The 14,227-nt window shown below is 51.2% G+C and overlaps 1 protein-coding gene across 3 annotated transcripts in view; it reads left to right on the top strand.

The window, feature by feature from the left end:
* JADE2 (jade family PHD finger 2) overlaps positions 1–14,227 on the top strand; it is a 74,585-nt gene that overhangs the window by 15,881 nt on the left and 44,477 nt on the right. For all 3 annotated transcript variants that reach the window (XM_058815045.1, XM_058815044.1, XM_058815046.1), the window contains one exon: positions 4,695–4,852. In XM_058815045.1, coding sequence (XP_058671028.1) covers positions 4,695–4,852 — 158 coding nt within the window. The remainder of the gene's footprint in view (positions 1–4,694; positions 4,853–14,227) is intronic.

Here is a 14,227-nt window from a genome sequence, read left to right on the forward strand (position 1 = left end):
ATGTCCTTCATGCTTCCTGTTGTGGTGAGGCACTGTGTGCCTTGGCATCTCCCAGGGGTACGTGTTTTTCTCTGAGGTTGTCCGGCTGTTGGACAAATTGATGCTGGTCCATGGAGAGCTCCCAGAGATGCCTCACAGGTGTCACAGGGAGAGGCTGCAGGGCTGTGTCCAGTGGGAGAAGCAGCAGATCCTCACCAAGGTGGAGCAGCCTTTGTAACAGGTGCCAGGGGCTCAAGGAGGAGCCAAATCCAACCCTTACCTTGCAGGTTTCTGCCATACCTGCAGGAGCATCCCTCCAGTGCCAGGCTGGATCCCAGTGACACGTTGGGATGTGAACATCAGAGGATGTCACAATGGATTAGCTCAGGGTTTGGTTGGTTTTTTGGTTTTGTTTTTTTGTTTTTTTTTTTTTTTTTTGGGTTTTTTTTTTTTGAGATACAAAAGGAACACAGCTTTTTGCTTTAAAATAGCAAATTACAGAAATTACAAAAGTACTGATGTATTGTTGGGGAACACTCAGTGACTTCTCATGTTACTGGACTGCCAGGACTGGCCCTACTGGTGTGTCAGTCCAACACCACATACAGGTGGGCAGCAAGGATGGGGAGGTCCTAGGGGTACTCCAGATTTGCCTGGCCTGTGGGATACAAGGGAGATTAAAGTTTTTCCCATGTTCCTTTCTTTGCCTGGAGTCTGAGGCTGCACAACCACACCGACCTGGTGTGGACTCCATGTCCATTTCTTTTGGAAATATGAAGGAAAAAATATCTTGGGATTTTGAAATTTCACATTATTTTTAACTGTGTTTAAAGCTGACAGTAACAAAGGGAGAGGCTGGCCCTGGGCACTGGTGTGATGCATCCTGAGCATCACTAAACCTCCATGAGGTTCCTGAGCAAGCAGAGGTAATAAAGGAACATCTTGGTTTGGCCTTTCCCATTGCTGGCAGATCGATAGGCAATAACTGAGATCCCATTCAGGGCTGAAAGGGGAGGACAGAGCCTGGCCAGGGCTGTGGTGGTGGAGGGGGGAGCGGGTGCAGGGCAGCAGACAATCTGTCAGCTCCCACGGCCGGGGAGAAACAGTAAACACTCCTATTGAGGGAAAATTGCTTGTTTTCTGGTACCCAACTTTCTCTTCATCGCCAGGTCCTCGGTTCATCAGTGCCCAATTTATCCTTTATTTGGTTTTCATAAATAATTCAGAAGAGTTTGAGTAGAATAATTGAGTCTTTTCCCAACCCTAATCCCAGACAATTCAAAACAAAAAGACATTTAGATTACAATTTGAGCGTATTAGCTGTTGGGAGATTTCCAGACAACTGATCTGCTTTCCTTTACAATTTCTGTGCTGTTCTATCATTTCTAAAGTGTTCTGCTTTGATAGTTAATAATTTGAGCATATCCAGTTCTTCATGAAAAGACAGAGGCGTCGCTGTGATAAAGTGCGGGCGCGCGTGCCGCCGTCGGATGGGTGAGCTTATCTGTTTTCCAAGAAGGACTAAATAAATGAAGTAGTGAGATTGCAAATCCAGCCTGCAGTGTGCCTTATCTTCAGGGAAATAGATACAATCGTGCTTATTTGGCTTAAAATTAAAACTAAGCTTCTGTTCTGGTGCGAGCTGAAAGGCCAGAAGGGATGGATTTGGGGAAGACTTAATGCAGGAAACCACAGGGTTGGGATCTGCACCAGGCAGAGGGAGGAATTATACCAGGGGCTGGTCCCATTGCTGTGCAGGCTCCTCCATCTCCCTCCTTATCAGTGGGAGGAGGGTGAGGGGCCAGGATTTTGGCACTGTTCCATGGATGCCCTGGTGTTACCCAAAGAGACAGGGCTTGTCTCCTCACTGCTGGCGCTGACCTAGCAAAAGAAAATGGTGATTTTTGCTTGGGGTAAGTGTCTGGGAAGGCCACAGCTGCTGTGGGTGCCTGGAGGCCTCAGGGCAGGGTAATGATGTGGCTGGACCGTCCCAGTGGCTGGTTGTCCTGCAAAGGGCAGTCCCACTCCCAGTCCCACTCCCAGTGTTCTGCGCTGCTCTGAGCTGGCTGCCAGGTCTGGGCGCTGAGGTGGAAGCAGGAGCATGCTGCCATCCTGCCCTGCACTGCCCTGGCTGCCAGGTCTGGGAGCTGAGGTGGAAGCAGGAGCATGCTGCCATCCTGCCCTGCACTGCCCTGAGCAGCTTCCTGCCACAACTGGGTGTATTTGCCTGCATGAAAGGATGCAATGCTCCTGTATCCCAGAGCATCAAAGGAGGTGTCCTCAGGAGGCACCTGAGCTGGCATTGAGGGAGGAGGGTACTCACATGTCAGCAGGATCCAGTTCAGATTGTTCAGAAAAGCTTTTGGGTGCCCTGAATGTTTGGAACCATTCCTGCTTGCCTTTGCCCGGAAGTCCCTAGGGCATGTGTGTTCAAAACAGTGTTTTCTATAACAATATTGTGCTGTTGCCAGGTGAAGGTTAGACTGAATATTAGTAAAAATTTTTCACTAAAGGGTGGTTAAGCACTGCCACAGGCTGCCCAGGGCAGTGGTGGAATCCCCATCCCTGGAGGGAATTAAAGACAAGTGGATGTGGCTCTTGGGGACGTGGTTTAGTGCTGAGCTTGGCACTGCTGGGTTGAGAGTTGGACTTGATGATCTTGTAGGGTTGGGCTCGATGATCTTGTAGGGTTGGGCTTGATGATCTTGTAGGGCTTTTCCAGCTTTAATGAGTCTGCGCTTCAGGGATTGTGTGGTGCTGGTGGCCAGAGCAGGGGGTGGCACTGACCCTATCACAGCCCTGTGTGGTTCAGGCACAGGGGAGCATCTCATCCACCCAAGCCAAGAGCTCTGAGGTGTGAGGGAGGGATCCCTCAGGGTTGTGTTGTCCTCGTTGGAGCTGGGCGCTGAAACTGGGTTAAGGAGATGTTGTTGACCCAGGCTGGACCTGTCAGGCCTGTCAAAAGCAGGGTGTATTTCTACCCTTTGTTTTAGAAAACACTCTACAGTGGGATTCCTGCACTTCTTTGGATACACAGACCCACGCTACTGAAGGGACTATGATATCTCACATATCCCTTCTCATGTTTAATTAATGCCTCTCTTAATATTTTTTTAATTTCCCACACTGGCAGTGTGCTAAAAGGTTACTGTGGTGTTTGTAACCCACAGAGGCTTAAAGGACCCTGATCTTTCCCAAACTGAGCTGACTGTAATATATAGGCTGTTAATTATGTTTGTGGAAGGGTGTGCCAAGACTGGGTCTGACCAACTCAAATCAGGTTTATATGGACATAGTTAAAAATGTCTCCAAGCAGCTGCATCAGGAGGAGAGTACCAGTGAAATTCAGAGGTCCCAACATAGCAAAGGTTGTTTATATATTGTATTAACTCTAATTGGGTTAGCAGCTGAGGCTCTGAGGATTAAACAAACTGACCTAAATACTGGTCTCAGTGGTCTTACTTAATGTCTAGTTTCCTGCATTTCAGTTGATTTGGGTTCCCAAATTCTCTCCAAAATGTGTTATCTTTGTGTCAAAAAATGTAGAACTATCCTGTATTATTTCTTGTGATTCTGACAAAGCAATTCTCATTTGGAGAGCAGGCTGTGAAGAGATTAAACAATATCCAAAGAAAACACCTGATCCACCCCAGCCTTGTGGAAGGAATGCAGAAGTAGCAGGGAGGGAGTGAGATGGTGTCCAGGCAGGATTGCTGGCACTGGCAGTTATTATTCCAGCTAATAGCAGATGGTAGAGAGGAGAAATCATCCATTTTCATTTACAATTTATTTTTGTGCTGCAAGAGGCAGGATTGCTCGAGTCATTGCTGTCAGGCAGCCCTCTGGAAGGAAAACCTTACTTACCGTGAGGGATATTTTTAGAATGAGTTTTTCATCCCTGTGTATTGGGAGAAGATGCTGCAGGGCCACGAGTGAGATGGAGAATGAGCCCATTCACTGACTGAAGGACTGGAGGATTTTCCTGCAGGAGGGGACCAGTGTTGATCTCACAAGGGGTTTATTGAGTCAGGAAGAATCTGTGTGGATATGTAAGCAGCACCTAGATCACATTTTAGCTGGATAATTTCTGTCTTAAGCTTTTGTCTGTCCCTGTTCAGGACAATGAGGTGATGTGATGGAGACATGAGGGTGCTTGGGGCAGTGAAGTGACCTGAAGGGGACACAAAGGTGCTTAGGATGGTGAAGTGATGTGAGGAGGATATGAAGGTGCTTGGGATAAAGTGGCTCTGTGTTTCCCACACCTTCATTCAAGACAAGAACATTTTCTTGTGGCCTGTGAAGCCAAATGTGGAGAACCCCAGTTGCTGTACGTCCCTTAGCATTTGGAGTAGATTTGTGTGGTCGTGCTGAAACCATCAATCCCCTAAGATAAAGCAGCCTGTTTCTTCAGTTTAAAACTAATTTTTGGTCTGCATCTTGTCCAGGCTCACACCCTGTGGCTGGATTTCCTGACTGCCCAGTATGGGGAACCTTGAAGGGGTTGCAGCTGCAGGGCTTGGGCTCTTGGCACTGCGTGGCTGGAGGGGAGTTCCTGCCCGTTGCCGTGTTCTCCTGCCCAAAACTGGCCCTGCAGGGGCTTCATTTGACACCCTGAAGCCACTCGGTGATGCAGACACCCTGTGCTGTGCCTCGGGGGCAGTTTCCCTGGACACCCTCCCTGGACCCTGCACTCAGGATGGTTTGTTCCCCTGCAGGTGTTCAGGACGGATCTGATAACAGCCATGAAGATCCCTGACTCCTTCCAGCTGAGCCCTGACGAGTACTACGTGCTGGCTGATCCCTGGAGGCAGGAGTGGGAGAAGGGTGTCCAGGTGCCAGCAAGTGCTGAGGCCATCCCTGAGCCTGTGGTCAGGTAAGTGAGCAGGGTCTCCTCCATCTGGTTCTGTCCACAGGGAACCTGGTCCTGATTGGGAATCTCTCCTTTCTGTGGGGTTCCCTCTGCCTTGGTGGGGTGCACACCATCTGGGAGAGCACTTAGAGGTGATGCTCAGGATCCTGGGCTTGCACAGCGATGCTCCCACCACATCCTGAGATGTCCCTCTCATATGTGAGGCTTTTTTTGGGCAGTGGCCAGCTGGGACAGCTCCTTGTTTGCTCTCGGTCAGGAAATTTAAAAAAAAAGACCTTGTAAAATCAAAGGAATAATAAAAAAATAACAACAGAAACCCATGCAGAATGCCAGCCTGTGCCTGGCTGCTTGATGCCTCTCTGCCTAGGAGCACGTGGTTGTACCACTGGTATTTCACGGCAGGGGAGCAGGAGTTGGCCCTTAAATTAAAAACTTCCCTCTTTACCATGTTTGTGCAGATTGGAGACGTGCTGGGCATGCTGAGATTCAGGGCTTGGGAAAAGGAGCCCAGCAAACACAGAAGCATCTCCCAAGACCTTGTGGAGACGACGTCTGTCAGCAGAGATCGGGGGCTCATTAGCTATTTTAAAATAGGGAACTGAGGTTTAAAATAGACACTCAAACAGCTGCTCAGGCAAGAAGGAAACATGGGGGAGCTGCTACTCCCTGTGACGTGTGTGGGGGATTATCCCAGGGCAGTGGCCAGAGCTGTGGGGGCAAGGTTGGTGCTGCCGGTGGGGGGAATGGAAAAGGCTGGGAAGGGACCCCAGAACTGGCAGGGTTGGACCTGAAAAGTTGCAGGATCAGACCCAAAACTCCCCAGAGGGTTTAGAGGAGCTTTGCATCTCTGGTGTGTTCCCTTTGTGACGTGTGACACCGTGTGTGCATCCTGCAGAAACACTCGTGCAGCGTCGTGCCAGGGCGATGCTGGGGCTGCTCACAGGAGCGGGGTGGCTGCTGGGGGATGTGTTCTGCCAAGGGATTTGGGCACAGAGCAAAGGCTGGTGGAGGCTCTGCTTGTCCCACAGCAACAGCAGCTGCTGCTGCTGCAGCTGCCGACCCCGCTTCTGAAATAAACTTTTGTGTATGCTCCCCTTCCTCCCCCGGGGAAAACAGAGAAAGAAATGAAACTTTAATGAGTCTGAACACATCAAAAGGGAAGTTGTAAAGGGGGCTGTTGAGTTGATTTAATCCTTGGGAAAAAAAAAAAAAAAAGCAACCAAAAAAAAAAGAGAAGGGAAGGAAAAAAAGCCTGTGTGTGAAATATCTTTTTTTAGTTGTCTTTGATAGCTAACCGCAGTCTGGCCTCGCCAGTGCTCTGCTTCCCAGCTGAGGGCTCGTGCCGGGGCTATTTCCAGCTGAAAAGTGATAGCTTGGCACTGCCTGGGCTGGCAGTGCCCATGTAGAGCTGGGAGTGCTGCTTCCCAGCAGTGGGATTTGGCATCCCAGACCTCACAGCCAGAGGCTCCTGGGGTGCAGGACAGGCTGGAAATGCACCTCTCTTCTTGGCTCCCAGCCCTTGGATTTGGGGGTGCTGGAGCAGCTGTGCTGCATGTTTTCATGAGTGGATATTCCTAGAGTGACACCTGGAACAGGTCACTCCTTCCCAGGTCCCCATCCCACCCTGTCCTGCTCTGGCACCCCCAGCACCATGATGGTGGTGGTGGTGTCCCCCGGTTTCTGGAGGGGACATCCTGGTGCTGCCCACTCACCCTGAGTGTGAAGTTTCATTTCCAGTGTCAGTTTCTCTTCTAGTGTTATCCTCTGAAGAATTTCCTAATTCTTGGGATTATTTTACTTGTTTGATTATTCTAATTGGCACTTTTCCATAATCCTTAATGAATTGCCTCCTGAAATAGTTCCAGCTCTTTCTTCAGTACCTCAACACTGTTTTTAGTTCAAGCCTTGCTCTACAAAGCATTTGTTTTATTTTTAAAGCAACAGATATTAGGAAGAAATTCTGCCCTGTGAGGGTGGTGAGGTGCTGGCACAGGTTGCCCAGAGAAGCTGTGGCTGCATCTCTGGAAGAGTGTCCAGGCTAGACAGGGCTTTGAGCAGCCTGCTCTAGTGGAAGGTGTCCCTTCCCATGGCAGGGTATTGGAACTAGATGACCCCTTTAAAGTCCTTTGTAAATCTGTAATTCTGAAATCTGACCCATTCTCTATGACCTCTCAGGTAGTGATTGCTGACTCCATCACTCCTAGCTAACCCCAGGTCCCCTCTAGTTTGTGTCACACGCTGCTCATCCCAGGCTGCTCCTGGGCTGCTTGGAGATTGTGCTGCTTGCCCACAGCTTCAGCTTCCTCCTCTTTCTTCTGCTGTTGCTCTGTCTTAAACTGTGTCTCAATTGCCTGAACCATCTCTCTCTGCTGGCTGGGCAGCAAGCATGGCCTGGAGGGCTTTGTCCTCGGATAGACTCCTGTTTGGGATATTTTGCCTTCCCCAGTGTGATGGGAGGGAAATGAAGAGCTCATTTTACAGCAGTGTTAATGGTTGCACCTGGTTTGTAGCCATGATGCACTCCCAAGGGGACAGGCAGTGACACTGCCAGATTTTTTTTAATCAGGACAGAATGCACGCCAGAAGGCACAGCAGAGATGGTGTGTTCTGCTGAGCAGCCCTGCCTCCCAAAGCATCCCTCAAGCTTTTCCCACTTGGGCCACTGATGTGAGAATGGGAGGTGGAAAGGGCAGTGTTGGGCTGCCAGGGACAGAGCAGACTGCAGTAATTTTGCTATCTCCAGGGTTAGACAACTCCTTCTTGCATCTTGCCCTGTTTTGGAGAAATGTCAAATGTTTTTTCACAAGAGATGACTCTATTTCATCTGCCTTAAGAGAGCAGCCTTAAAAGGCCTTACAACTCCATCTACCTCCCCTGTTTAACTGCTTTAATTCACCCCAGTGTCCTTCCCAGGAGCAGCCACCTTGCTGGTCCTGCCTGAGCTGCTGCTTTTGCCCCCACCCCATGGCTGCTGCCCCATGGCCTCGGCATCACTTTCCTCCTTTACTTCCAAATTTTCCTTTTTCCCTACTCAAAAAATTTTGTCTAAACCGAACATCCTCTCTGTGTTAGCTGTGGACAATCCAAATTCCTTTAATCTGCTGAAAAAAGTCCCAGCATTGATGTTTTTTGTGCACTGGCAATGTGGAGCCCAGCGGCTGCTGCTCTTCCTCGCTGTCAGCGCTCTGCTTTCCCCATCTCAGAGGTGTGACAGAGCATCCTGCCCTTAGGGGGGGATGCCTGTGCTAATCCAGTCCTGATGCTGTCACTTCTGACAGCCACTTCCATGTGAAACTCATAGGGGGAGGTGGGGAGGCTGGAGAGAAGAAGCTAGAGCCCCTGGAGCTGGTGAGCAGACAAACATTGTCTGCAAAATAATAGCCAGCCCATGGTGCTGCTGCTCAGGAGCTGGATCCTGGGCTGAGCCATGGGCAGCCAGCAGATTGTGCTGTGGGGTGGGAACTGCTTCCTGCTCTGGAGATGGAGCTCATTGTCTGGAAGGTGCCATGAGTTGGAGCAGAGATGGAGCAGAGATGGAGCTCATTGTCCCAAAGCTGCCATGAGTTGGAGCAGAGATGGAGCTCATTGTCCCAAAGGTGTCATGAGATGGAGCAGAGATGGAGCTCATTGTCCCAAAGGTGCTGTGAGTTGGAACAGAGGTGGAGCAGAAATGGAGCAGAGATGGAGCTCATTGTCCCAAAGCTGCCATGAGTTGGAGCAGAGATGGAGCTCTCTGTCCGAAAGGTGCCGTGCACTCAGCCACTGCTGCTCTTTTCATCTCCCTCCTGGCTGCTTGGAAACCAGCTCTAGGTTTTGTGCCTCCAAAGCTGAAAATGAGATTTTTAAAACATTTTGTTTTCCTGGAGCTGTAAAATGTCAAAAGCTGGGGTAGAGGCAGAAGGCAAGAGCTGTATTTTAAGGAATGCTTTCCTCAGAAAGCATCTGTCTCCAAATGCCTCCACTGAGAGCCACCTTAAACTCCAGGGTCCTTTCTAGGTTAGCACAAATTGCAGTGCAGTTGTGAGGAAAGCAGGGGAGGAAGAGGTGCAGCATATCTTGGCTTGTTGTCTCAGGAGGATGCTGCTGGCAGCCACCTGGATGCCAGGGTCATCAGAGGCAGCACAGGAGATAGCTGCTTCCTCTCCACAATTACTTCTGGCTCACGGCTATTCAAAAGGGTTTTATTTGAACCTGAGAATTTTATTGGCCTGAGAATTGTCCAGAGCTTGAAGGGCTCCTGTGTGGAGATAAAAGGCACTTGCAGTCAGATGGGAGCTATCAGAGCAGTCAGGGCAGCTTTCCCTTGCAGCAGGCAGGCAGGCTGCCATCCCCTGCCCTGTGTCACCCACCTGCAGTGTGGGTGGTGGTGACACTGCATCCCCCTGGTGCTGTGTTCCACCTCTGCTAGAGACCATAGTGGAAGGATCTCCACTGGCTTTTTTGGAGCAGAGCTGAGCCTTACAGCCCCTGTGTGAACTCTGCAGTTATTTTACAGTTGTGTAAACAGAGGCACAGAGATTTCCAGCATGAGGAGATCCAGATGCAAGGTCCCATTCTGCTATGGGATGCAGTTGGGTGTTGGAGGCAAAGTGGGATCATCTCAATGCAGCCTCAGGATTAAATAAGGTAAAGTAAGGGCAAGAGTTATCAGCAGTTTGGGAGCAGCAGGGCTTTGGGTACCTCTCCTGTTGTAAATGGGAAGATGGGAAAAAGTCAGATGAGTTTTGTATTCCCAGAGTCACACCATAACAAACCCCAAGGGACTTTGCTGGTTGATGGGTGCTCGTAGGAGGCTGTGAAGCCATTTTTGAGCAGTGGATGTGCCAGGGACCTGGGTTTGTCCCTTCCTGCTGGTGGCAATGCGTGTTGAGCTTGCACAGCAGAGCATCACTTCCTAGAGCAGCAGCACCTACGTGGGATTTTATGCACCTGTGCAGGTTTTATTTCCTCCTTTATTTAATGATTTAATGTTCTTGGCATGTGGCTCCTTCCCCAGGCTGACAGGGATGCAAGCAGGATCTCAAGGTGGCTCTTGGATCTCGCATTAAGCCACATTAGTATGTGCTGTAGATTCTGTTTCCTGTGAATTTGTACACAGCGGGAGGACGAGCAGGAAGGCTGCTTCTTGCTGGCAGCCTTCCCAGATATTCTTGGCATTGCAGATCTATACTTGCATCGTCGCTGTGGCCCTGTTTTAACAGAAAACAGAAAGTGCTGTGCTCACAGGAAGGCACAGCCCCGGCGAGTGCCGGCGATGGCGGCACCGGCACAATCCGTCTGCCGTGCACCATGGCCCTGTCCCTGTCCTGTCCTCCCTCAGTCCCCTCTGCCCTTCTCTGATGGCCACTCACAGGTCAGGCTGTGCTCAGGGAACACATCCAGGTGGTGCAGGGCTGGCTGGGCTGGGTGGTGTGGCACGGCCCCCTCAGGTTCATCTCCTCCAGGCTGTTCATTACTGGACTCCCATCAGGAGGTGCCCCCACGTCTCCAGGAGCCCCAGCAGCTCTTTTCAAGGTGTGCATTGCTGGCAGGTGGTGGTTGTGTGGTGCCAGTGTCACTGGCAGAGCAGGCACACGGAGCAGGTCTGTCTGTGGGAAGCAGTGCTGGAGATGAGTGTGCTGAGGCGGGGAGAGGAGTGAACTGGTGCACCAGCAGTGGGTGTGGGACTGGAACACGTCCCTGCCCCCATCTTGCACTGAGAAGACACCTCAGCTCCTCCTCACAGGGCTGGGTGCTGCACCCACAACACCCAGCAAAGGGAGAGAGCCCCTGCAGGAGCAGTCTGTGCTGCAGTGTGGAGCGTGGCAGCCCGAGGAAAGGCGGCCAGGCTGGCCTGGCACCAGGGTGGCACGGTGCAGATGTCCCAGCCATGCCTGGACGTCACCTCTCCGTGTCCCCTGGGAGTGCTGGCTGGCAGCCAGGCTGTATCCTGCAGCCTGGGGAGGGCTCCCCGAGGCTGCCTGCTCAGTGTGTACTCCATGAACCAGCACACTTTGTTCTCAGTGCTCACATTGGACTTCCTCTCCTCGGTCCGCGACGCAGGCTGGCTGTTGACTCATCAGCTGCTTCCCTTGGGCTTTGCTGCAGAAGGGGCAGGCAGGATTCTGCAGCAGTTTGAGGAGCTTTTGGAGCACAGCTTTTTTTTCTTTTAACATAATCCTTTTTTTTTTTTTTCCTGTTTTTTTTTTTCCCTTCCCTCCAGCTCATCATGAAAAATGTGTGAGTTTGGAGCTTGCAGATGGCATGCTGGCGATTTTACAAAGGGCTATTTCTTGGGTTGGTTATCCCTGTTCTGTGGCTGCCTGCTCTTGAATGTGCCTGGGTTCTGGTATGCTCCAGAAATACATCTACACTTCCCTCAGAGACTGTGCTCTGATCGAAAGAAATGAAAATCCCAATTGCCCTAGGCCTAAATGTTTTGATCACAAGCCCTGGGCTGTGTGTGGGGAGAGGAAGACTCCCTGCCTGCCCGTTCCTGGGGACCCCCACAGTGACAGCTGGGCTGTGAGGATGGGCTGGCCAGTGGCACTGATCCAGGGCTGCAAAATAATCCCAGTGATGTAACATCAGTGAGTTTGGTCTCCAGCTCTGCCCCTGGCCAAGGGAGGTTTCCAGTCAGATCTGCTCAGGCGTCCCTTGGCCCTGCAGGCAGAGGGGAGGGATGGTCTGTGCACAGGGTGGTCTGTCCTGCCAGGGCTTCAGGGACCTGGTTTGGGGTGGGATGAATCACACCAGGGCAGCAGAGGGACTGGGCCATGCACAGGGTGGCACTGGTGCTGAGAAGGGGCACTGGTGCTGCACAGGGTGGCACTGGTGCTGCACAGGGGGGCACTGGTGCTGAGAAGGGGCACTGGTGCTGCACAGGGTGGCACTGGTGCTGCACAGGGGGGCACTGGTGTTGCAGTGGGTAGTACTGATGCTGCAGAGGGGGGCACTGGTGCTGCACAGGTGGCACTGGTGCTGCACAGAATGGCACTGGTGCTGCATAAGGTGGCACTGGTGCTGCAGAATGGGGCACTGGTGCTGCACAGGTGGCACTGGTGCTGCAGAGGGGGACACTGGTGCTGCAGAAAGGGAATTGGTGCTGCAGAAGGGGCATTGGTGCTGCACAGGGTGGCATTGGTGCTGCACAGGGTGGCATTGGTGCCGCAGAAGGGGGCACTGGTGCTGCAGGAGGTTGTTGGCTCGTGCCCAGTGCCTGTGAGTGCTTTGCAAAGGAGTGAGTGTGATTTACTCTGCCTGTTACTTGTCATCATTTCAGGTTTACTCTCTGCTTGACAAGTTCTTGTGTGGGCTTTCAGCAAGTCCTCACCTTTATTAGTTTGCTATGGGAAATGTGCTAATCCAGCCTGTTCTTACCTCATTCTGAGCCACTTGGACTTTTATTTTGAATGTTTGCTAATTTTCCCAGTGGATGCCTGTGGTTTATACTGGATCAAGCACACAGAAAGTCAAGTGTGCTTCAGCAGCAAATGTATAGAACGAGTGAGCTGGATTTCCTGCTGCTCTGTAACAAGGTTTGCAGCTCTTGGGACCCACTCTGGTTTGGTAGAGCCTTGGGAGCCTCCACAGCTCACTGCATTGCCTCTGCTCTCCATCCAGAACCGTGGATTTATTGTGTAGCCAGGCGAACCCCAGCAGCTCTGACTGCTGGGCTTGCAACCACAGCCCCAATGAAATCACCTCCCAGTGATTTAGGGCACCTTGGGTCCCCTCTGAACAATGCAAGCATCTGTTGCATTTAAGTGCTCTCCAGAGTGATGGGAGGAGAGGGACAGCCCAGCAGCAGGAGCAGCTGCTCAGTTTTTGGTGGTGCTGTGGGTAATCTTGTAGAATTTAGGTGGGGTGTTGCTGGAAAGTGAGCTGCACTGTGTTCCTAACATCTTGGGGAGGTGGAGGAGAGCTGCAGGTCGTTTCTCTCAGTGCACTTGAAGAAGATCTGGAAAATCTGGTCTAGTTGAAGGTGTCCCTGCTCATGGCATGGGGCTTGGATTAGAGGACCTTTAAAAGTCTCTGCCAGTTCAAACCATTCTGGGGTTTCATGAGGTGCACCCAAAGCTGCAGGGGATGGTGGAAGAGGCACATGGATCCCTCCCTGTTCTGTGGGATGAGCTCTGAGCTGCTTGGAGTGTCAGAGCTGTTCTCATGTGCTTCAAGGTTCAGTGTCAGTTCAGTGATCCAGAACACATTAAGAGAGTCTGGGTGCTGCCTTTTCAAATTCCTCAAAGCTTTGCTTGCACTGGGCTGGGTTTCTCTAAGGAGACCCATGTGCAGACACTGCTGCTGGATGGGAGTTGTTGTCATCTTGTGCTCATGTCTGTGTTTTGAGCTCTGCCACACTCAGCCCTGTGAGTAACAGTGTCAGGGGGGTTTGTGCAGATCTTGGTCTGCTGTGGCTCCTGCTCAGACCCTGGCAGGTGCAGAGCTGCCACCATTGCTCATGTCTTCTGTTTCTGGTCTCCATTAGTAGGTGGATACAAAGGCAAGTGGAGCTGTTTGCATTACTGAAGTAATTATGGAAACATTATCTGGCTGGGATAATTAATTCCAGATGCTTTAATGTTAGTAGCTTGACTTAAGTTACATAAAGAAGCAACTTTTTTTTTTGTCTTTTTTATATCCAGAAAACACACACTCAAGTGTCCCTGGCTTCTCTAGTAGCAATTCCAAGACCTCTGTTGCTGAAATGGGAATGAGCAGGATGCTGGCAGCCTGCAGGCTGGGTCTGGAGGAGGTTGCTGTGTGACCCACATGGGTCCCTGAAGGGCCATGGGGGGGTCAGGGATGCTCTTGGAAAGGGGGAGAGCAGCACCTGTGGGTGCTGGGGCTGCTCTGCCCTGCTTGCCTGCAGGGAGCTGTGTGAGCATCCCCTGCAGCTGCCCTGGCACTGGAGGCTGCTCTGTTTGCTGTGTTCTGCTGGGTGTCAGAGCCAGGAGAGCAGCACAGGCTGTGTCACCTCCCAGCAGCAGGGAGGGACAGTCCCCCTGCTGCCTTCAACACTGTTAGAGCTGAATGGCACAGAGAGAAAAGGGGGAAAGGAATCTGGAGAAGATCTTTGCACAGCATCAGAAATTATGTGTGCGTTTTGCTCTCAGCCCAGACATTGCTTTTGTCTGGTCTGCCAGAAAAACATCTGTGTTTTGTTGTTGCAATCAGCCCACCAGCAAAGCACTGCCCAGCCATTGCTGTGTCTCTGCAGCCCTGGTTTTCCTCTCTCAGAAGCTGTGGAGATGAACCCTCTGGTTCATCTGCCTTGGGAAAGCAGACACTGCTCTGCACCTGAATCCTTCTGTACCAGGTCCCCGCTGCCATCTACATCAAAATGATTCTCTGGGCACTGAATCAGAGTTGCAACTTAAATAATTCATTTGTTGAGCT

Source organism: Ammospiza caudacuta, chromosome 16 (assembly GCF_027887145.1).
Source record: "Ammospiza caudacuta isolate bAmmCau1 chromosome 16, bAmmCau1.pri, whole genome shotgun sequence".
Lineage (NCBI taxonomy): Eukaryota > Metazoa > Chordata > Aves > Passeriformes > Passerellidae > Ammospiza > Ammospiza caudacuta.